Source organism: Adiantum capillus-veneris, chromosome 21 (assembly GCF_014529385.1).
Source record: "Adiantum capillus-veneris isolate H3 chromosome 21, ASM1452938v2, whole genome shotgun sequence".
Lineage (NCBI taxonomy): Eukaryota > Viridiplantae > Streptophyta > Polypodiopsida > Polypodiales > Pteridaceae > Adiantum > Adiantum capillus-veneris.
Genome location: NC_140951.1, coordinates 104,505,302 through 104,527,336, shown reverse-complemented (window position 1 = coordinate 104,527,336; position 22,035 = coordinate 104,505,302). Strand labels below are relative to the sequence as shown.

General features: G+C 45.2%; 1 protein-coding gene across 2 annotated transcripts in view; it reads left to right on the top strand.

Annotated features, from left to right (window-relative positions):
* ILA (putative protein kinase regulator ILITHYIA) overlaps positions 1 to 22,035 on the top strand; it is a 125,595-nt gene that overhangs the window by 43,205 nt on the left and 60,355 nt on the right. The window contains exons 13-32 of one of the 2 annotated variants that reach the window (XM_086494064.1): positions 8,951 to 9,028; positions 9,367 to 9,486; positions 9,576 to 9,635; positions 9,852 to 9,974; positions 10,108 to 10,207; positions 10,353 to 10,531; positions 10,943 to 11,242; positions 11,402 to 11,518; positions 12,039 to 12,140; positions 12,215 to 12,364; positions 12,457 to 12,621; positions 12,711 to 12,887; positions 12,985 to 13,107; positions 13,226 to 13,306; positions 13,382 to 13,498; positions 13,571 to 13,743; positions 13,855 to 13,932; positions 14,024 to 14,171; positions 14,518 to 14,640; positions 14,733 to 14,789. In XM_086494064.1, coding sequence (XP_086350190.1) covers positions 8,951 to 9,028; positions 9,367 to 9,486; positions 9,576 to 9,635; positions 9,852 to 9,974; positions 10,108 to 10,207; positions 10,353 to 10,531; positions 10,943 to 11,242; positions 11,402 to 11,518; positions 12,039 to 12,140; positions 12,215 to 12,364; positions 12,457 to 12,621; positions 12,711 to 12,887; positions 12,985 to 13,107; positions 13,226 to 13,306; positions 13,382 to 13,498; positions 13,571 to 13,743; positions 13,855 to 13,932; positions 14,024 to 14,171; positions 14,518 to 14,640; positions 14,733 to 14,789 — 2,571 coding nt within the window. The remainder of the gene's footprint in view (positions 1 to 8,950; positions 9,029 to 9,366; positions 9,487 to 9,575; positions 9,636 to 9,851; positions 9,975 to 10,107; positions 10,208 to 10,352; positions 10,532 to 10,942; positions 11,243 to 11,401; positions 11,519 to 12,038; positions 12,141 to 12,214; positions 12,365 to 12,456; positions 12,622 to 12,710; positions 12,888 to 12,984; positions 13,108 to 13,225; positions 13,307 to 13,381; positions 13,499 to 13,570; positions 13,744 to 13,854; positions 13,933 to 14,023; positions 14,172 to 14,517; positions 14,641 to 14,732; positions 14,790 to 22,035) is intronic. The other variant, XM_086494065.1, reaches the window with a different exon arrangement.

Here is a 22,035-nt window from a genome sequence, read left to right as displayed (position 1 = left end):
TAGCAGCTGATACAATAGGTACCCGGTAAACTGGATGTAACAGTGTGTGAAACAAAGATGGAAGAAATGGTGAGGATCCATCCTCATCTGCACTCTGGATGTCGAGAGAGTATGGCTCGAATCTTCTGTTGTAGTCTCCGTCGATGCTGTGTAGCTCCTCTCCTCAGTCGCGGTCGTCTGTATCTCTGTAGCTCCAATGCTCGGTCGATGAGAGTGCCAGTAGTGGTCGAATGAGTGTGGGACGAGCTCTGCAGTGGTGGCTGCTCCTCTGGCTGTCCCATATCTAGTGAAAAGAAATCTGTAATGTGTCTCTGGGACTGCCTCTCTCTAGCTCTCCCCAGTAAAGTGTCTCTATACCTGTGTAACTCAAGTAGATATAGTCCAAGACATCTCTGATCCTCATAACTCATGACCCTAGATAGAGGACAAAACCCTCTCTGAATAAGCAGTGGAAACGCCCCCGTATCTCATAGAACACTGTGCAATGACATATGTAGTGCAACTCTGTCTCTGGCTCTCTCTGGCATAATCGGCATATCCTGCTGTCTGCTGGTATCCCTCTGAATCTACCAGTCTCAATCTCGAGCTGATGTGAGGATGTGCGTATCTGACCAATGGCACAACTCAAACCATGAGACATATGTGTGTCCATGTAGCTGGGTCGAATCACAAACCCATCTCCTGTGAGGTGGAGAAGATGCTCTCTATAGAAAGCCATCTTCGTGCTCAACTCTTGAGGCGGCTCTATCCATGTCCTCCTGGTGTCGAGCTGGATCAGGTCCTGACGAATGAGTCTAGTGATCTCCACCCGTGTAAGAGACAGCGAGGGTGCCTGAAGAGAATACTGGAAAGGGGGCAACCTGTCCATGGTGAAGCCATGCGTCTGAAACCATGAAGTCATCTGTGCATACCAGCATGAAGTGTCCCCCTGTAGAGCTAACTGTCTGGAAGACTCAAGGGCCAGTCTAGCATATCTGTCTCTAGTAGTATCCCATAGGTTGTGCACAAAGGACACTGATCTAGTAAGCGCCTCAATCTCCATGGGGGGGGCAGCTAGCTCTGCTCGAATGATCGCGTGAGGTACGGAGGCCTTGGCTCTAATCAATCGGGAGATCATAGATACCAAGGGCCTCTCCATACGTCTCCAACCATCCTGGCCTACAGAAGGTCCCCAAACCTGTACCCCATACATCATAGCTGAGGCTACTAAAGTATCAAAGAGCCATAACTTGGTCCGAGGTTCCTGGAACTGAACCTGCGAACACATCCTCTCCAAGCCTCCCAAGGCTGCATAAGCTCTGGTCAGTCTAGTCTCTGCTGCTCTCCCCAAAGAGAGAGAGAGAGAGAGAGAGAGAGAGAGAGAGAGAGAGAGAGAGAGAGAGAGAGAGAGAGAGAGAGAGAGAGAGAGAGAGAGAGAGAGAGAGAGAGAGAGAGAGAGAGAGAGAGAGAGAGAGAGAGAGAGAGAGAGAGAGATGAAATGTTATATTAATGTCTTTAAAAGGCCAAAATGACCTATGAAACCAAACTGTCACAAAATTGTGAATTTGATACCATGTCTGGGTACAAAAAGACTAGAACAAAAATGCTCCCCATGAGAGAGAGAGAGAGAGAGAGAGAGAGAGAGAGAGAGAGAGAGAGAGAGAGAGAGAGAGAGAGAGAGAGAGGCGGAGTTCTGTGCCCAGAAGCATTGGCCCCTAAGACTGGCACCCCTTTCGGTATTTCTTTATTATTGATCAATGCAAAGTACAACTCTCGAGGGACCTCTGCTCTTAGATTCTGCGTCCAGATGCTTTGCAGAGTAAGAGGCCTAAGGGCTCTTTTATTCTTACAAGGCATGCCCAAAAGCAGAGCCCCAAAAGCAATCAGGTTCAAAAGCAGTAAACCCAAAAGCAACCGATCCTAAAAGCTCACGTAAAAACTGCCACGTCAGTAGCCTAGCGCATATCGCAAAAATCCGTACAACCTGCCACGTGGAAGTTGCAATGAAAATTGCGCAAATTTTGTACGGTTTGCCACGTCAGCATGTCAACGTGATTTTTTGGAAATCTCTCCCAAAGTCCAAGCTTTTGGTCTTTAGGGTTTTAGGCCCCATGGCCGATGCTTGTAATTTCTTCAAGTTGGTTGGTTCAGTTTCTCTTGTCCACTCGGCCATTTCTCTCCCAGTTGGTCATGCCACGTCATCACTTTGTGACAACACATTTCCTTTGCAATGCTGTAAGTCACCCATCTTGTGACACATTACAAATCCTGTTTAGGCTGGTCGAAAAATTCTTCTTGATGGTGCAAGTCACCCATCGAATAGGACATATTAGGAGTACCCATTCCAGGTGTCTTGGTAGATATTTCCCTCCTCAGAGTAACAAGATGACAAAATGACAAAATAAAATATTATGGAATTCTAGACTGCTGGGTGTGGACTAAGCAGCTAAAATAGCTAGTTGGGATAGATAGATCATAGGAGATCCAACATCGGTCGCTTGCGGATCTCATCAATCTCCTCCATGGTCAGTAGTCTGACCGAGCGTTTTGCATGTCGAGCCAAAGTGACCTGGATCCTTTGATGCAGCCTCTGTCGATGTTGTGTAGTCCTCCGTAGTCGTGGGCGTGTGGATCTCCCCAGCTCAGTCGCTCGTTCGATCAATATGCCTCTGGTGTAAAGCGACGAGCTCTGCTGTGGTAGTAACTCCTCCGGGTGTCCAGTGGCAGCTCTAAAGAAGTCTATGATCTGTCTCTGAGACTGGCTAATCTTTCCTCTCATCAGGCTCTCTCTGTGTCTGCGCAGCTCGAGCAAAAACAAACCCAGGCATCTCTGATCCTCGTACCGCATGACTCTAGAGAATGGGCCAAAGCCCTCTCTGAACAAGCAATGGAAGTGGCCTCGTATCTCGTAGTAGACGGGGCAGTGGCGTGTGTAGTGCAACTCTGTCTTTAAAGTGAAATAATGAAATGAAATGTTATATTAAAGTCTTTAAAAGGCCAAAATGACCTATGAGACCAAAAGGTTACAAGTATGTGTGACTCTAGTACAGTGTCTGGGTAGCATAAAGATAAAAATAAATGAGGGTACCTAAAGTGGGTAGGTATGTAAGCCTAACCTATATCCTCCTCATCATCAATGTCCTCATCACATTATACATCAGCTTAAAACATATAGGGAGGGGTTGGGTACATTAGATGAGGGCTAATGAGGTGCATAACTGGGAAAGTAGACAATGGTGATCGTCCCATGAGCTCTCTCATGGGTCTCTACAATGTGTGCGTGTGGTGTGTGTTGTGTTGGGGAGCATATGTTAGTACCTAGTTCTACACCCACTATTGGGCACTGATGACGTTAGTGGGGGTGTCGTGGTATTTAGTCAATACTATGCATGATGGAACTGATGGCTATATTGTCTTGTGGGTGACTACCATGGGTCTATACCTTGCAGTTTCCTTCAAGGGTGAATCTGGGCTTATCCTGGATTCATCTAGGTATATTTTTTAGTTGTATTGCGGACATGCAGACTTCACATTGTGAAGTTTTCGTCCGAGTTACAACCAATTGATATTGTGCTAATTCTTTCTATCTTTTATGGTGCGTATGCCCTATCAACTACCTCATTTTTGTGCTAATTTTTTCGATTTAATGCTTCTTTTAGTGCTAGGCTTCATTATGGCTGAGTCTGCCCTTGATCTCCGGAGTCATGACAGAAACTCAGTACGCTGAACTTTGTGTTATGTATGCTCATGTATGTGTGTGCGTGTGGTGTGTGTTGTGTTGGGGAGCATATGTTAGTACCTAGTTCTACACCCACTATTGGGCACTGATGACGTTAGTGGGGATGTCATGGTATTTAGTCAATACTATGCATGATGGAACTGATGGTTATATTGTCTTGTGGGTGACTACCATGGGTCTATACCTTGCACTTTCCTTCAAGGGTGAATCTGGGCTTATCCTGGATTCATCTAGGTATATGATGATCCAGGCTAGGCCCCCATATATGCACTCCATAAAGCATGGTGGAAGTGACTGATGTGTCAAATAGCCACAGCTTTAGTGCGTGGCTCTTGAAATTGCACCTGTGAACATATCCTCTCTAGTCCTCCTAATGCTGCATCTCCCCTCGTCAATCACGCTCTGCAGCACCTCTCATAGAGAAACTAGGTCTACCAAATACAACACCAAGGTATGTATAAGAGTTTACATATTGTACTATCTCCTGTACATATGTAAAAACAGGGGCTGATCCCTTGACCCACTGCGCTGTAGTATTGAATACCATCACCTTGGTTTTACCAAGGTTGATGGAGAGCCCAGTGTAATGTGCATAAACATTTAACACATTTAGCTGTCTTTGCATACCCTCTGGACAATTTAAAGTAAGGACAATATCATCGGCATAAAGCAAAAGAGGTATGCATGTACCTGACAACTGTGCTCCTCTATCCCTCTGCAGTCTGAATATAGTTAGCAATCCCATCAATATGCAATCCAATTCTATGTGATATGATGTGAATGTGGTCTTTGTTCAAGTGTTGGATTTGTGTTGTCTAGTGCGCTGGTACTTAGAGTCAGTGTCTATTGAACTGGTTTATGGCTTATGTTTGATTTTGCAGGCGTAATCAAAGACGATTACAATTCTTTCAAGAGGGGGGTATGTCACAAAAGTGATGACATGGCATGACCTCTCCGGACAGAAGGTGACGAGGTGTTGGGCAGTTTGGGCAGCAGTACGGATTTTTGCATATGGCGTTGATATGCTGACGTGGACTGCCGTACGGATTTTTGTAAAAAGCGCTGACATGCTGACGTGGTAGGCTGTACAGATTTTCAAAAATTACACTAGCAGCTTTTCAGGAGTTCTTTTGAGAACAGATGCTTTGGGTTTGATTGCTTTTGAATTGAATGCTTTTGGGGCTCTGCTTTTGAGTATCCCTTGAATTTTATAAGAATATCTGGGGCCTCACTCAGCAGAGCATTTGGATGCAAAGCCTGAGAGCAGAGGTCCCTCGGGAGTTGTAGCTAGCAATGATTCATGATAAAGAAATACCGAAAGGGGTGCCAGACTTTGGGGCCAATACCTTTGGGCACGGAACTACGCCGGGCCATGTCGACCCTAGTGAAAAAGTTTGTGAAGTATTTTAAGTGATTCTCACGTGCGTCGTGTCAGATTTCCGACTTGGGGTGTCCAAGTCTGTTACAACACCGGTCCTCCAAAGTTTACTGGAAATACTATTAAAGAATCTTCGTGTCCCAACCCCGGACTTATTAGCCACTTCCACCCTTACTTCATCGCGCATCACGCGCACTCCCGTCTTCATCGCTCTGTCTTACAGGACATAAGCCATACAAAGCCCCAGTTACATTCAAACAATGAATCCCGCAAGAATTAGATAGACCCACCCGAAAATTCCCGGTATATGTCACAAGGCGGGCACCACGTGCCAATAGAAAAGAACAAACTGAACAGACTTTTAGCACTTCAATAACAACTGAACTGAAAGAGAGAGACGACACGCGACATGGAGTGGCGGAATTCCACCCCAGAGAGTATTGGCCCCAAACCTTTGCGTCCCTTTCGGTATTTCTTTATATTGCATCATCAAAGTACAAGCCGGTACTCTAGACTCTGCACCTTCTCCATGAAGCATGCGAGAGAATGAGCCCTAGCCTCATATTTAAAGGCCCTTGGCCTAAAAAGCAGTTTACATGAAAAGCTTTCAAAATCAAAAGCTTCTGGTCCAAAAAGCAGTTTACATGAAAAGCTTTCAAACTCAAAAGCTTCTGGCCAAAAAGCAATGCCAAAAGCTACCAGCGTAAATCACGGAAATCCGTACAGCCTGCCACGTCATCATGCCAGTGCAATTTTCGGAAATCAGCCACGTTGTTGCAGTTTTAGGGTTAGGGTTCCAAAATTAGGGTTTGCAGGTTTTAGGGTTAGGGTTTTCAGAATTAGGGTATCAGCAGTTAGGGTTTCTGGAATTAGGGTTTCAGCAGCTAGGGTTTCTGGCAGAAATTAGGGTTAGGGTTTTCTGCTCTCGGGCAACCACGTCATCACTTTGTGACACTTCTTCCGTTACTTGTTCTTCTTAGGGTTTAGGCCCCTCGGCCGGCATCTGTAAGTTGGCTCCATTCTTTAGGCTTTGACACGTCAACAGTTTGTTACAGTGTAAGTACGAGAAATTCAAACGGGCAATCGGAACAAGAATATGGCCTCCACGGCCTACCAAGTATGAACGAATAGAGATGCAGCGTTATTAACAGGTTGATGCTTGTGCTAAGCAGATGCTCCAGTATTCGAAGGATCCCCAGTACGTGAAAGTTTTAACCCCGCACCCGATCGATGAGATGCAATCCCGATGGTGTAGGACCATCGGTTCACCATTAAACTCCGCATTGAAGAAACCACTTGTCCCGCAGATGTATATTGAAGATGAACAACCAAATATTTAAGACCACGAAGCCTCCAAAGAGACGTAGCAAGGTAACAAATTACCCCGGTTATTTGGGTTGACAGTCTTCTTTTGCAAATGCATGAAAAGCCAAGAAGCATGTACGCTTCGAGGGTGTGTCCAGTTCGTCCTCATTCTCTTCTGACAGTTCCGACAACTCCTCTTCTGATTCCTGTGATGAGGACAAAAAGGGCAAGAAATGACAAAAGAACTAAAGACATGGAAAGAACAAGAAGAAGGCCAAGAAAAGTAGATCCCATTGCAGTCCGGGCATAAAAATTCTTGAAAGCTTGCCAAGTCCTTGGAGCGTGCAACTTGGTAGCTATAGAAGTGCATAGCATTATCTTTGAGAAAACCGGCGGCTCGAAAGATGTACATTGTACAGGCGGTTGCGCTGGGTAAAAATGAGATTGAAAACTCCCCTGATTGAAATAGAGAAATGTGTAGTTTGTTGAGAGAAAAGGTTGCACCATGTCCCTGAAAACTCACCCAACCGGAATAGAGGACTGTGTAGGTTGTCAAGAGGAAGCCCTTGATCTTTTGGTGGCGGAGCAACATGAGGCAACAATATGTAGCTTAAAAACTGTTCAAAGTTCTACAAGGTTCTGTTGAGGATGCCTTGAGAGTATGTTGCGAAGTTTGTTGAGGAGGAGCTGTAGGTACTCTGTAGATTTAGAAGTGCCATCTTGCTGTATGTGTTCTTGGAGGGACCGGTATGCTTTTAGAAAAGCAGACGCCTAAAGCACTGATACCACTGTAACGGGATGACGCCACGTGCCAACTGAAAAGAACAAATTGGAACAGACCCACCACTCGCAAACTGCTAGTGGAGAGTGTGTGAGTCTAGGACAACATAAGATCACTTTGAGGCATAGAAACAGGGGACCTGGGGACGTGGCCCTTTTTGGTAGGGACGGAACGGGGGACGTGGGGATGCGGGACGGGATGGGGTGACGTGACGGGGACGGGTCTCTCACATGGGACGCAGAGGGGACGCGTCACGGGGCGCGGGTCCCCGGTGACACTTGCAAGAGGGATGCGGACAGGGGACCCCACACCTTTTTTCTGGGCTTTTCAGAGTCTTGAGCTATATGCCAATGTCTCCCACCAGACTCTTCTAATCCACTCTTCACTTGTACATCATTACTTTTTCCCCTTTGAGTATGATGATTGATCATCACGTCAACATGTGTGGCACATGCTCGCCGCGTTCTTACCGCATGTTATATTTTGGTATTTATGAGAGCAAAGCCCACTTTTTCTTTGCAATCTTGTGCTCCTAGTGTTGTCTAGTATAGAACAAGTGTTTTTTAATACGTGTCGCCTGACCCGTCCCCTGTTTTGCCACGTCCCCGTCCCCGGGACCCATCACGTCCCTGAGACCCGTCCCCATCCCCATGTGACTATGCTTTGAGGGGGTACTGCTAAATATGCTGGCTCCATCTATGTGGTAGTGGTGGTGGTGGCTATGGTCCGGTTGCTTGCTGGACGGGTGTGCATAGGTGGTAAGAGTATCTAGAAGGTCCTTCCTTGTTTTCGTATTTCTCTGTTGCTCTGTGCTCATTATCTGTGGTTTCTGGAAAGACCTGAAATCTAGACTTGTATGGAAGGATGTTACTTGACATCCGTAGTCACAGGAGAGGGAAACATATGTGGTAATGGGTAGGCTTTATAAGCATGGAAACGACCTTTTAAGGCTTTGAAACATCTTATTCTTGTGACAATATGCTAGGAAACTTAAATGACTATGAAACACATGGAAGCTTGAGACAAACAAGAAGATTTCAAAGGCCTGAAATGGAAGATCCGGGCGACTATTTTGGCATTACATCAACAATCCAGCAGCATGAATGAAGTTATTGTCAAGATAGGTGGAGGAAGATAAAAGTAAGGGACCCCAGTTTCCTAAAATCTTGAGGAAATCCATGCTTCTGGGACGTGCTGGGTAATTGTCTTGGGGGAAAAATCAGGATAATCACAAATTTAGGGGCTTTTAGGGGGGCATTAGATTTGTACTAGACATCGTTTCGTGTCAAAAGAAGTTTGTTTGTGCGTAGTCTGTGGCTGAAACGTGAGCCGTTTCTGTGGGTTATGGAGTTGCACTTGTCCACATTTGGCTATTTGGTTGGGCTTGCAAAGTGAGTATATCCTGTCCTATCCTTATCATGGGAAGTTTGTTGCAAAAAGGTGATGCCCCCTTTCTATTTCAGGTGAGGCTTTGAAAATTTTCTGAATTTTGATGAACACCTGCTGGATGCAAGGCAGTGATAAAATTGAAGATTTTTTTGTGTGTAGAGGGGGCCAGTGAAGTAGAATTTAGGTTCTTATTTTGTAGAAAGCTTTTAGGTTTCTTTGATGTTATTCTGTGTTGCATATATATAGGCAGCATGGTGGCACCTGATGTGAAGTTTTTATGTTAATGCTTTCAAATTTCATTTATATATATGCAAGCATGTTATCAATGCTGCAATTGATGGTTTTGAGACTGAATTACTTTTTCCATACCATGTCCTAGGCGATTCTCAGAAGGTTTAAGGGGCAATGCTTTAATGCTGTTGCTGCTCTAGTTGATGACACCAGTTCATTATGTGAGGTAATTTATATCCTGCCAACATTCTTTAAGTCCCTAATTCTGTGTCTGGCCTACTACTATTGTTGGTGGTTGATATCGAAATGCAATGCTCGATAGAAGTTCTGAGTGTCAGCAGAAGAGCAATGCTTTGAAGAGTCAAGAGAGATCGAGAAACCCACCCTTCTAGGATCTAAAAGTATGGGAAGGCTGATTAAGCTCCTTTGATGGAGATAATAGTGTTCTGCAACATCTATAAACATTAACTCCTTCTAGACTGCAGTGATGGACCTACTATATTTCTTTCTGGCCACATTTCTGTAGATTTCTATGGGTTTACTGTTTCTTGTTTATACTTTCAGGTCTTGTTGGGACATCATGGGTTACACAGTGGGAAGAAATTGGAGCTAGAAGCTTCGCTTAGAGCGCTTCATACCATCATGCGAACCATACCAATGGAGTTTTTTCCAAAGTTTCTCAATGTATCAGTCGGGGCACCTACATAGCTGCATTTTTTATGTAAAACTTTTTTGGGTTGGCGAAATCTCCTAATGTGTCTTATGCATTGTAGGCTTTTGAGGGCTTAATTGATACCAGTGCTCATGATGGACTGACTGAAGCTGATATTAAGGTATTTTCAATCTTTTAAATGTCAATATTTACCTTGAACTAGTAGAAATAAAGCTGCAAAAACTCGGTCAGGAGTTTCGTTACATATTGAATCTTTTGCAATCAAACCGTGAACACACGGCATGAACAAGAAAGTATATGACCTCTGGCAGGCACACCAATGACTAATGAATGAAAAGGTGATAAAGCTCTTATTCCTTTTCCACTTTCATGGCAGATCTTCAAAACAGAGCCCGGCACTCTCTCAACCGAACAAGGTGTATATATTGCAGAAGTGGTTACAGATAAGAATGTCAAGCAGGCAAGAGGAAGATTCAGAATGTATGAGGATGATGATCAGGTATCTTGTAAATCACTTTATCTAATGGCTCAAATCATGTATTTAATGTCAAAAGTTACTGAATGAGCCATTATTTCCCTGTTTTCATCCACCTTTATGTTTTCAATTGAATTGTATGTCATGTGTTGAAAAGGAGGCTGTCAAAGGCGTTTTGCAGCCACGACAACCATCTCTGAAAAAGGAAGCTCCACCTGCTGGAAAGAAGGATGCTTCTAAAGCTTCGAAAAAGCCTGGTACTTTTTCTCAACTCAAGGCATGGGAATTTGTCTGCCACTCCCTCACCTCCTTTGTGGTTTGCTTCTTAATTGGATTTCTCTTTCCTTTTTATTTATTTAAATATGGGTGCAAATTGCATCTTAAATTCTTGTACCTTCTCAGGTGAGGGTGATAAAGCAAAGTCAGCAAAGGAGGAGGCAAGAGAGCTCCAGCTCAAGGAGGAAGCAGTTATACGGGACAGGGTTGCAGCAATCAAGGAGAGCTTGTCCTTGGGGCTGAAAGCTCTTGGAGAAGTAGTCTCGGGAAATCCAGTTATTGCTCATGAGGAGCTTCCTTGTCTGGTTAGTGTACCTCCATGCACAGAGTATCTTGCTAGGGTGCATATTACACTGCAAGTGTATGAACGGTTTCTTAAGAAAATTAGTTTCTGAGATTTTTCCTTCCGTATATTTTCAATTATTCCCTCCCCCTGTTTGTCTATTCTTCATTGCAGTGTTATGCTGCCAGTCTTGTCCTACGAGGCTTGATTTATGGATGCTGTCTGGATTCTGAACTGTGTCAATTTAGTGAACATAGGATGTCTTAAATTCTTCAGTACTGTTGACTTAACATCTTGTTTTTTAGGGTGTAGCCCTTTTGCAGAGTGATGGCGTCTTCTATGTACATCATTGAAACAGTTGAATGATTTAAGTCTTTTTATGATTAAATTCTTACTCAAAGAACGTGTTGATGTGCACTATTTAAATCTGCAGGCAGAAAAAGTTGCAGCCTTATTGAAGTCTCCAATTGTGAGCATTGAAGCTTATGAGGCATTGGTGAAGCTTGCTGGTTGTGTTGCACCCTCCCTACGACACCTAGCAGCAGACTTGGCAGCCTCTTTAACTATTATATCTACATCTCAGTTTTCTTTACTGCAAGAACTTGTTAATGTTCCCAAAGGACCTGATGCACAGAAAAGGAAGCTGACAGTTGTTGAACGCGTTGTTGGTGGTCTAGTTCTTGCCTGCAAGGAGGGTCCACTACCTGCACCAACATTTGCGTTTGTATTTCCGGTAGGATCATCTCATCAGCATTTACATTCAAGCATTTATACAGTGATACTAGGGGAAGGGTTTTTAATAGGGGAGGGACTTTTGTATAGAAGCTGAGTCTCTTGTATTCCTGTAGGCACAAATCACTAAAGTTTCATTTTGTTGATGTTGTTCACATAGATTATGGAGCAAGTGCTAAGATTGCCCAAAAAGACAAACCTTCATGATGATTTGTTGGAAGTATTATCGCTGCACACATCACCTGTCATGACATTACCGAGGATTAAGATGCTGGAGGTGAGCTCTTTTAACTGAAACTCATAAGCAACTTTATTTTGTTTCTCTCTTTGTGGATATTAAAAAAAACCTCATATTGAAACAGGCCGAGGAATGGAAGGAAGAAAATAGAGAAAACTTTTATACAATAATTCCTATTTGGGGCACTCATACTGGCCAGGGTTGTATTATACTGGCGTTCGGGTCAACACTTTGGGGGATGGGAGCACTGTGCGACATTTGTTTAGTTTATCAGGTGTAGTTTGTCAATCTATCAAAAGCTTATTAGGCCTAATGGAAACAAAGATGAATTGTTGGGTTCCAAGGGGTAGAAGTTCAAACCTATCAAGTCAATGAAAGTGAGGGCGAACCTCAAAAACGTAACAGCTGGAAGGCGAGCATATATGATATAGAGAAATCAATATTGAAGACTTTTGCCTCTCCCCATGGAGATCAATGTCCACATTTGTGTTGAGATTTCAACTTGTAAGGTTAAAGCAACCGAAATTACGACATCAGTTTTGAAATTTGATGGATGCAGGCTTTATATCATGTTCTTGGCTGCATTCCTGTATATCAAGCTGATCTACAACCAGTTCTTTGTGAGCTATGTGCTGGTCTGAAGCCAGACCAGTTGGTACAGGTATGCTTTCTTTTCTAACAAACTGAACTTGCTCAAGAGCGGTCAAGATAAATGTATAGCGTCTATTATTTCAGGCACTGGTGGGAGTGTATTCTCAACATTCTCATGTTCGAGTGGCTTGCCTGCATGCAATCAAGTTTGTACCTGCTTTGAAAAAACGAGCAGTGTTGCATGATTCAGCTTTGGCAAATACCTTATGGATGGCTCTTCATGACCCAGAGCAGGTTCAAATGGCCACCCCTCTTACTAGAGGCACAATGGATTATGGGATTACAGCTGTCTTCTGTTGAGTAAAAACCAATCTGTCTTTTTGCAGTCCAATGCAGAGGTAGCGGAGGAGGTCTGGGATCTATACAGTCACGATTTGGGCCAAGAATTTACTGGCCTTTTTACTGCTTTGTCTCATGTAAATTATAACGTAAGATTGGCTGCTTCTCAAGGCTTAGCATCTGCCATGGATGATTACCCTAGCAGTGTTCAGGTGATATTCACTCCTGTCAGACTGGAACAGGATATTTCTTGGGATTTGAAAGCATGTAAGGTAATGCTGCATTTTATTTGAAAATGCAGGAAACTCTGTCCACATTGTTTACACATTATGTAGAGTACCTGCCCAGTGTTTATGGTGAACTAGATCCCAACTGGCCAGTTAGGCAAGGAGTAGCACTTGCATTATATGCAGCTGCAGATGTTCTAGCTATGAAGGATCTTCCTGTTGTGTCAACGTTTCTTATATCTCGAGCGCTGGTGTGTTCTTTTAACAAAGTGCTATGGATACAGTAAGCAGGTAGCTTGGCAAACAGTGGTTTAAATTCTTGAAATGCTTGCTCCATATTATGTGCAGGGTGATCCAAACATGGAGGTAAGGGCAAGAATGGTAGATGCTGGCATTGCCATCATTGACAAGCATGGAAAAGACAATGTTGGACTTTTATTTCCCATCTTTGAGAACTATCTGGACAAGAAAGTAAGATGCCTTTCTTTAAAGTATCCAACAGTCTAAAATTACCTTGTTCTGTTAAAAGCTATGAGTCAAGCAACTCTCAGTCTTCAGGCTGACTTTAATGGTTGCCATTTATTGCTAGGCTACCGATGAAGAACAATATGATTTAGTTCGTGAGGGTGTAGTTGTTTTCATGGGGGCTCTTGCTAAGCATTTATTGATGGTAAGTTCTTGCACTGAAAGCACTGGATTTGGTGGCATTCCCTCTCTGTTTGTGGCCTCACAGTGAATGTCGCAGGATGACCCAAAAGTTTCAGTGATCATTGAGAAGCTCTTGGAGGTTTTGAAAACTCCATCAGAATCTGTGCAACGTGCTGTATCAGACTGCCTACCCCCTCTTATGCAATCTCAACAGGTAGAGTTATGAACATTAATTTTAATGTGTAAGCACCATCTTCTCGCTTCATAATGCTGCTTTCATTTACAGGAGAATGCTCAGGCTCTTCTTTTGAGATTGTTGAAACAAATGATGCAAAGTGAAAAATACGGTGAACGTCGAGGTGCAGCTTTCGGGTTGGCTGGTGTCGTGAAAGGTTTGGGTCTTCCAAGCCTCAAAAAATACGGAGTTATGGATGCCCTTAAAGCTGGAGTTGAAGACAGGTTTCTACTGAAGTTTGCATGAGCTGCTGCTTTGCCTTGTGTTTGTTAGTTTCTGCAGAAATCTTTGTACTTCATTGAACATGTTTTATGGAGTTCTGACGATGTTTACAGGAATTCAGCGAAGTCACGCGAAGGAGGGCTGTTTGGTTTCGAGTGCCTGTGTGAAAAGCTTGGAAGATTATTTGAACCGTAAGTTTGGCCATAACATAGTTCTTTGTGCCCGCCTTTGCTTTACCAAAAAGTATCTTTTTCTTACTTGATGTGAATGCTGTTTATGCAGGTATGTCATCCATATTTTGCCTCTTCTCTTAGTTTGCTTTTCTGATCAGGTTGTTGCCGTGCGTGAAGCAGCTGATTCTGCTGCCAGAGTCATCATGGCTAAACTCAGTGGACAAGGGGTGAAGCTGGTCCTACCTGCTCTTTTGAAGGTGTAACACACACTTTCAGCTGTAAAGTAGCCTTCTTTTGTGAATAAGACTTTCGAACTTTTTAGGTCAGTCAGAGTCAAGTATAAGACCTTCATGTGTGATATTTTACGTAAATTCACACTTTCAAGATTGTATGCACCAAGGTTGGAATTAAGGACCTGTTGTCTTGAAAGGTTCTTGGTAGTGGTGTTTTTTCAAGGTTAACTGACAGCAGACAAAAACATTCACAGCAAGAGGGCTAATAACTTTGAACTATCAACATTTGTACCGATCTACAGAGAATATTTTCTGATGGGTATGGTTAGTTTGTCTTTCTATATGATGTAATTGTATGAGTTTTGTATAGGGACTCGAGGACAAAGCCTGGCGGACAAAGCAAGGAAGTGTTCAACTTCTGGGGGCCATGGCATTTTGTGCTCCACGGCAATTATCCCAGTGTCTCCCAAAGATTGTGCCCAAGCTAACAGAGGTGATCACCTTGTTTACTTGTTTATTATTAGCCAATCAATTTGCTTAAGGTGTGGATTTTGAACAGAGCTGTGATTAGCAAACTGTGTGCAGGTTCTAACAGATACACACCCAAAGGTCCAAGCTGCTGCCCAAACTGCATTGCAGCAGGTGCTCTCTCTCTCTCTCTCTCTCTCTCTCTCTCTCTCTCTCTCTCTCTCTCTCTCTCTCTCTCTCTCTCTCTCTCTCTGTGCAGCCCCTCCTCGCTCTCTCCCCTGCTCACCCCTACCCTTCGCGCTCCCCCCCCCTCTGCACCCCTGCCCCCTCGCGCTCTCTCCCTCCTGCCCTGCCCCCTCGCGCTCCGCCCCTCTGCACCCCTGCCACCCTCGCGCTCCCCCCCCCCCCCCCCCCCCCCCCCCCCCCCCCCCACTGCCCCGTGCGTAGAGAGAGAAAGTGGAGGAAAAGAAAGCGTAGATAGAAATGAAATGAAATGAAATGTTATATTAACGTCTTCAAAAGGCTAAAATGACCTATGCGACCAAACGGTTACAAAATAAAAAGCGTAGAGAGAGAAAACCTATACGCGTAGAGAAAGAAAGTGTAAAGAGAAAACCTGCACGTGCAGAGAGAGAGAGAGAGAGAGAGAGAGAGAGAGAGAGAGAGAGAGAGAGAGAGAGAGAGAGAGAGAGAGAGAGAGAGAGAGAGAGAGAGAGAGAGAGAGAGAGAGAGAGAGAGAGAGAGAGAGAGAGAAATGAAATGAAATGTTATATTAACGTCTTCAAAAGGCCAAAGTGACCTATGAGACCAGAAAGTTACAATGTGGTGGATCTGATACAAAGTCAGAGTCAGAGTAACAAGATGACAAAAATGAAATGACAAATGTCACAATAAAAATAAAATAAAATACTATGGAATCCTAAACTACTAGGTGTGAACTACGCAACTAGCTGGGATAGCTAGATCACAAGAGATCCAGCATCGGTCGTTGGCGGATCTCATCAATCTCCTCCATGGTCAGTAGTCTGACCAGGCGTCGTGCATGTCGAGCCAAAGTGATCTGAATCCTCTGATGCAGCCTCCGTCGATGCTATGTAGTCCTCTGCTGTCGTGGGCGTCTGGATCTCCCCAGCTCAGTCGCTCGGTCGATCAGTGTGCCTCTAGTGTGAGACAACGAGCTCTGCTGTGGTAGTAACTCCTCCGGGTGTCCAGTGGCAGCTCTAAAGAAATCTGTGATCTGTCTCTGAGACTGGCTAGCCTCTCCTCTCATCTGGCTCTCCCTGTGTCTGCATAGCTCGAGCAAAAACAAACCCAAGCATCTCTGATCCTCGTACTGCATGACTCTGGAGAATGGTCCAAAGCCCTCTTTGAACAAGCAATGGAAGCGGCCTCGTATCTCGTAGTAGACGGGGCAGTGGCATGTATAGTGCAACTCTGTCTCAGGCTCGATGTCACACAGGGGGCATGTCCTGGCCTCTGCTGGTACTCCGCTGTATCTCCCAGTCTCAATCCGCAGCTGGTGTGAAGATGTGCGTATCTGGCCAATAGCACATCGTATCCCATGAGACAAGTGGGTGTCCATGTATTTGGGCCTCGTCACAAAACCATCAACCGTTAGCTGGAGGAGATGCTCTCTGTAGAAAGCCATCTTCGTGCCCAGCTCCTGTGCTGGCTTTATCCATGTCCTCTTGGTGTCTAGCTGAGTCAAGTCCTGGCGGATGAGCCTGGTGATCTCGGACTGTGTAAGAGTCAGAGAGGGTGCATCCAGTGAGTACTGGAAGGGAGGCAATCTGTCTATGCTGAACCCATGCGCCTGAAACCATGATGTCATCTCCCCATACCAGCATGTTGTATCTCCCTGCATGGCTAACTGTCGAGAGGACTCAAGTGCAAGGCAGGCATATGTGTCTCTGGGAAGTTCCCACATTCGGTGTATGAAGGAGACGGATTTGGTGAGCGCCTCAACCACTAGTGGGGGGGCAGCTAGCTCTGCTCGAACAATAGCATGTGGTACTGAGGCCTTAGCTCTAATGAGCCGCGAGATCATAGAGACCAGAGGCTTCTGCATGTCCCCCCATCCATCACTGCGGTTGTCCTCCCGTGATGATCCAACGAAGGTCCCCAAATCTCAGCTCCATAAAGCAATGCAGAAGCCACTAGAGTGTCAAAGAGCCAGAGCTTCGTCCGAGGCTCCTGAAACTGAACCTGTGAACACATCCTTTCCAATCTACCCAATGCTGCATGGGCTCTGGTCAGTCTAGTCTCTGCTGCCCTCCTCAATGAAAATGCTGGCCCACTAAAGACCACTCCGAGGTATGTGTACGCATTTGTATACTCCACAGTCTCTTGGCCGTATGTGAATGCTGGCGCTGACCTCCTAATCCACTGTGGGGTGGTATTAAATACCATAACCTTGGTTTTACCAAGGTTGACGGACAAACCACTTTCCTGAGCAAACATATTCAAAGCATCCAAGTGACGTTGCATCCCCTCCGGAGAGTCGGAGATCAACACAATATCATCAGCATATAACAATAATGGAATCCATGTCCCTGCCAGCTGTGCACCTCTATCACCATCTCTCTCAATGTAGTCAGAAACCTCATCCACATACATACCAAATAGAGTAGGAGAGAGCGGGCAGCCCTGCTTCACCCCAATAGTGGAATGAATCGCTGTGGATAGACCCTCTGAGGTGTGTACCTGCCCCACTACTGACTTGTATAATGCCATGACCCCCCAAATGAGCTCTGTGGGTACTCCCATTTGCTGTAATCTGCACATCGAGAGAGAGAGAGAGGGAAAAACCAAAATTTTTTAAAAAAAAATAAAAAAAAATGTGTACTTGATGCGGGAGAAAATGTATGCATAATGTGGAAACATATGTACACATATTGGCTCTCGTTTTGGCGGCGATTAAGCATGAGGAAGCAGAATGATAAGATCGACCCCTTAGAGGATGCCATCCAAAAGTGCAAAGAAGAAATGACGAATACCATTAGCAAGATGAACTGCAACCTATTGGGCACAATAAAAATGCTCGAAGGATGCGTGTTGATCCAAGAAAGCAAGATAAATGCATTGGAAGATCGTGTGATGGCTTAGGATGAAGAGATTGCGTCACTTAAGAAGGATCCCGCTGAAGCACGATCAAGAAACACACTTGAAGAGGGATAATTACAACCCTCAGTAATAGAAAAACTCAACATGATCAAAGAGCAAGTACGGGCCATCAAAGAGGGAGAAGAGCAGCACAAAGAATTGACGACTTCTTGGGTGGATGTTATTACAAAGACTCAACAGAAGGCGGATGAAGCCGAGAAATGGATTGAGGTTGCCAAGAAATGAAAAGGCAAGAAAATGACGTCCATGTCCACACCCACTATTATTACTAGAGGAGGAGCAAAGAAGACGTGTGCGCGCTTTACATGTGAGAATTTGTGGCCTTAAAGACAAAGATAATGTGGACGAAGAGGTAAAAGAACTCATGGCTTTGATGAGGGTTCATGGGCCGATGCACACAAGAGCTTGGAGAGTGGGCAACAAGAAAAATGGAAGCATTGGGGAAACCTCGAAGGAAAGTGCACTCATCCTTCGTTTTCCCTCCATGGAAGCGAAGAAGGACCTTTGAAGAAAAGGCCAACTCTTAAGAAGACGGACATCTTTCTCGGGGATGATCTTACCCTCCCGCAGATCGCTCATATGCAGGAGTTAATGCTGGAGATTAGAGCGGCAAGGGAAAAAGGCAAGATTGCCTTTTACCGAGATGAAAGAGTGGTAATACAAGAGCGACGCTCCACATGACGGTGCGAGACCTATGGGACCACACTCAAAGTTGCCACCTGGAATTGTAATGGATCTATGCGCCTTGATGTGGGTGCTTTTCAGGACAGTTTTACTGGAAAAGACATCATCTTCTACTCTGAGATACATCAGGCCCCTCGGCAATCTATGCCTCACATCAATGGATACAGATGGGAGACAGCCTGCAGACAGGAGACGTGATCAGAGCAAAGAGAGCGGCGATCAGGGGGAGAGACAGTGTTATTCAGAGAGGAGTTGCAGCCATTTATACATATAGCCCGCAGGGATGAGTTGGCTAAGTTCATGTGGGTGATATTGAGAGCAGTGATTGGCAGATACTTTTACATTGCTATTTGCTACTTTCCCTCGAATACGTCAGTATATGCACCACCCAAAGGAAAGTCCCCCTTCTCTATTTTGGATGATGACATAGAGATGGTGACATTATCATTCTAGGGACTTCAATGCTAGGAATGCCCATCATCAGACAATATTTTATGATACTTCATTGGAGATGCTAAGAGAGCTAGATGTTGCAGAGACGGGCCTATCCAGATTATCATAGGATGGGGAACCAACTGAGTATGGACGACACTTGATAGACATGGGGACTGCACATGGATTGGCCATCTTGAATGGCCTACAGAGATTTCCCCTTGTGGGAGGTTTCACATGCTTTCCTTACAAACATGGAGCCAGCACAGTGGATTATGTCATGGCACGGCCGAGCCTCATCTCTAGTATCCAGGATCTCATAGTTGGACCCAGACCTGTTGGGGTGGCAGTGGATCATGCTCTTGTGTCGTTGACCATCTCTTTCCAGTTCAGTGTAGCACAGAGTCCACGGATAGCAGTCCCTACTCGTTACACCTTCACGAGGTCTGCACGAGGGAGACGGATTCTGTATACATAGGCGGGATCTACAGACGCCTATGCACTAAGGAGCCAGAGTGACCTCTGGAGGAGCTTACTACTATACTGACACAGACATTACATGAGGTAGCAACAGAGGCATACCCTCACACTTAGCCTGTCACAAATTGCTGACATGTCAAAGCCCTGAAGAATGGAGCCAACTTGCATATCTTGGTCGAGGGGCCTAAACCCTAAGAAGAACAAGTAACAGAAGAAGAAGTCCTACCAACTTATGGGGACCCGTCCGATGGGGCCCCCAAGTGACATAAAGGATTAAAATAAAGCAGGATCCACACACATACAAATCCGGAAATTGCGTCGACATGATAACGTGGCAGATCTGTACGGATTTCCGCGTTGCACGTTGACAGTACTGACGCTGCAGATTTTCGCAAAACGCGTTGACAGTACTGACGTGGTAGTTGTACAGAATTCGGTGATTTACGCTGGCAGCTTTTTGGCATTGCTTTTGGACCAGAAGCTTTTGAGGTTGAAGGCTTTTCATGTAAAACTGCTTTTGGGGCCTAGGGTCTTTAAATATGAGGTTAGGGCTCATTCTCTGGCATGCAACCTGGAGAAGGTGCAGAGTTTGGAATACCTGCTTGTATTGTGTTGATGCAATATAAAGAAACACCGAAAGGGGCGCCAAGGTTTGGGTCCAATACTCTTTTGGGTGGAATTCCGCCAGTCCGTGTCGCGTGTCATCTATCTCTCTCTCTCTCTCTCTCAGTTCAATTGTTATTGAAGTGCTAAAAGCCTGTTCAGTCTGTTCTTTTTTATTGGCACGTGGTGCCCATCTTGTGACATAGCCCGAGCAGAGACGCCGTTCTAGGAGCATGCCGTAGAACAGCTGGTATGATGCGGAATGGCACGAGACTAGAGTCAGACTTTAGAGATAGGTGCTTTTGGGGGACATCACTCACAGACAGTCACAGATTGACTTCCGACGCCTAGTGTGGTGGAAGAAGAGGGCATTTTTGGCTCGACTAGAGCAGGATCTATACTAGTATTCGTGGGTCAGGATTCACGTGAGGCATGGTGGCTCTTTCATGAGCACTCTCCTCCCCCTGCCATTACCTCTACAGAGGCCTGGGGCCGGTACGCTTCATCTTTGTACACAATTCTTGGATAGCCGCCCCTTCTCGACCCTCCCGATCCATGCCCACACGCATGTGCTTTTGTCACCCGCTGAGATGATGAAGAAGGCCATTGATAGGATGAGGATTGGTAGAGCATAGGATCATGATGGCTTAGTGGCTGAGCATTTCATGCATGCAAGAGATCTACTAGGAGAATTTCTAGCAGTTATGTTTAACTGTGCCATGTGTGAAGGCTTGCCTAATACTTGGAGCCTATCTACTATTCTACCTATCTTCAAGTCAGGAGACCCTATGGAGCTTGATAATTATCTCACTATCATGATTGGACACACATTGGCACGGTTGTACGCATCCATTCTTGAGCAGCAGCTGAGTAGATGGGCACAGAGAGAGAGGAGTTGCGCAGCCGCCTAGGCAGGGTTCAGGAGAGGCTTTTCTACTCTTGACCATATCTTGACACTCAGAGCCATCATTGAGGAGGGCAGATCACATGGGAGACAGATCTATTGTAGCTTTCTGGACTTCCGCAAAGCATTTGACACAATATTCAGAGCTAGATTGATACGCAGACTACAGGAGATGGTAGTACCCACAGAGCTCATTTGGGGGATCATGGCATTATACAGGTCAGTAGTGGGGCATGTACGCACCTCAGAGGGTCTATCTACACTGGTTCACTCCACTATTGGGGTGAAGCAGGGCTGCTCACTCTCTCCTACTCTATTCGGTATGTATGTGGATGAGGTTTCTGACTACAATGAAAGCGATGGTGATAGAGGTGCACATCTGGCAAGGACATGGATTCCACTATTGCTATATGTTGATGATATTGTGTTGATCTCCGACTCTCCGGAGGGGATGCAATGTCACTCGGATGCTTTACATAAGTTTGCACACGAAAGTGGTTTGTCTGTCAACCTTGGTTTTACCAAGGTTATGGTGTTTAATACCAACCCACAGTGGATCAGGAGGTCAGCACCTACATTCACATACGGCCAGGAGACAGTGGAGTATACAGATGCTTACACTTATCTTGGAGTGGTTTTTAGCGGACTAGCATTTTCAGTGAGGATAGCAGCAGAGACCAGATTGACTAGAGCCCATGTAGCATTGGGTAGATTGGAGAGGATGTGTTCGCAGGTTCAGTTTCAGGAGCCTCGGACGAAGCTATGGCTCTTTGACATTTTGGTGGCTTCTATATTGCTCTATGGAGCTGAGATATGGGGACCTTCATTGCATGGGAGGTCGGGTCGCAGTGATGGATGAGAGGACATGGAGAAACCTTTGGTCTCTATGATCTCGCGGCTCATTAGAGCCAAGGCTTCAGTACCACGTGCCATTATGTGAGCAGAGCTAGCCCCCCCACTAGTGGTTGAGGCGCTCACTAGATCAGTCTCCATACACCGCATGTGGGAACTTCCCAGAGACAGATATGCCCGCCTTGCACTTGAGTCCTCTTGACTGTTAGCCATGCAGGGAGATACAGCATGCTGGTATAGAGAGATGACATCATGGTTTCAGGCGCATGGGTTCAACATAGACAGATTGCCACCCTTCTAGTACTCGCTAGATTGCACCATCTCTCACTCTTACACAGTCCG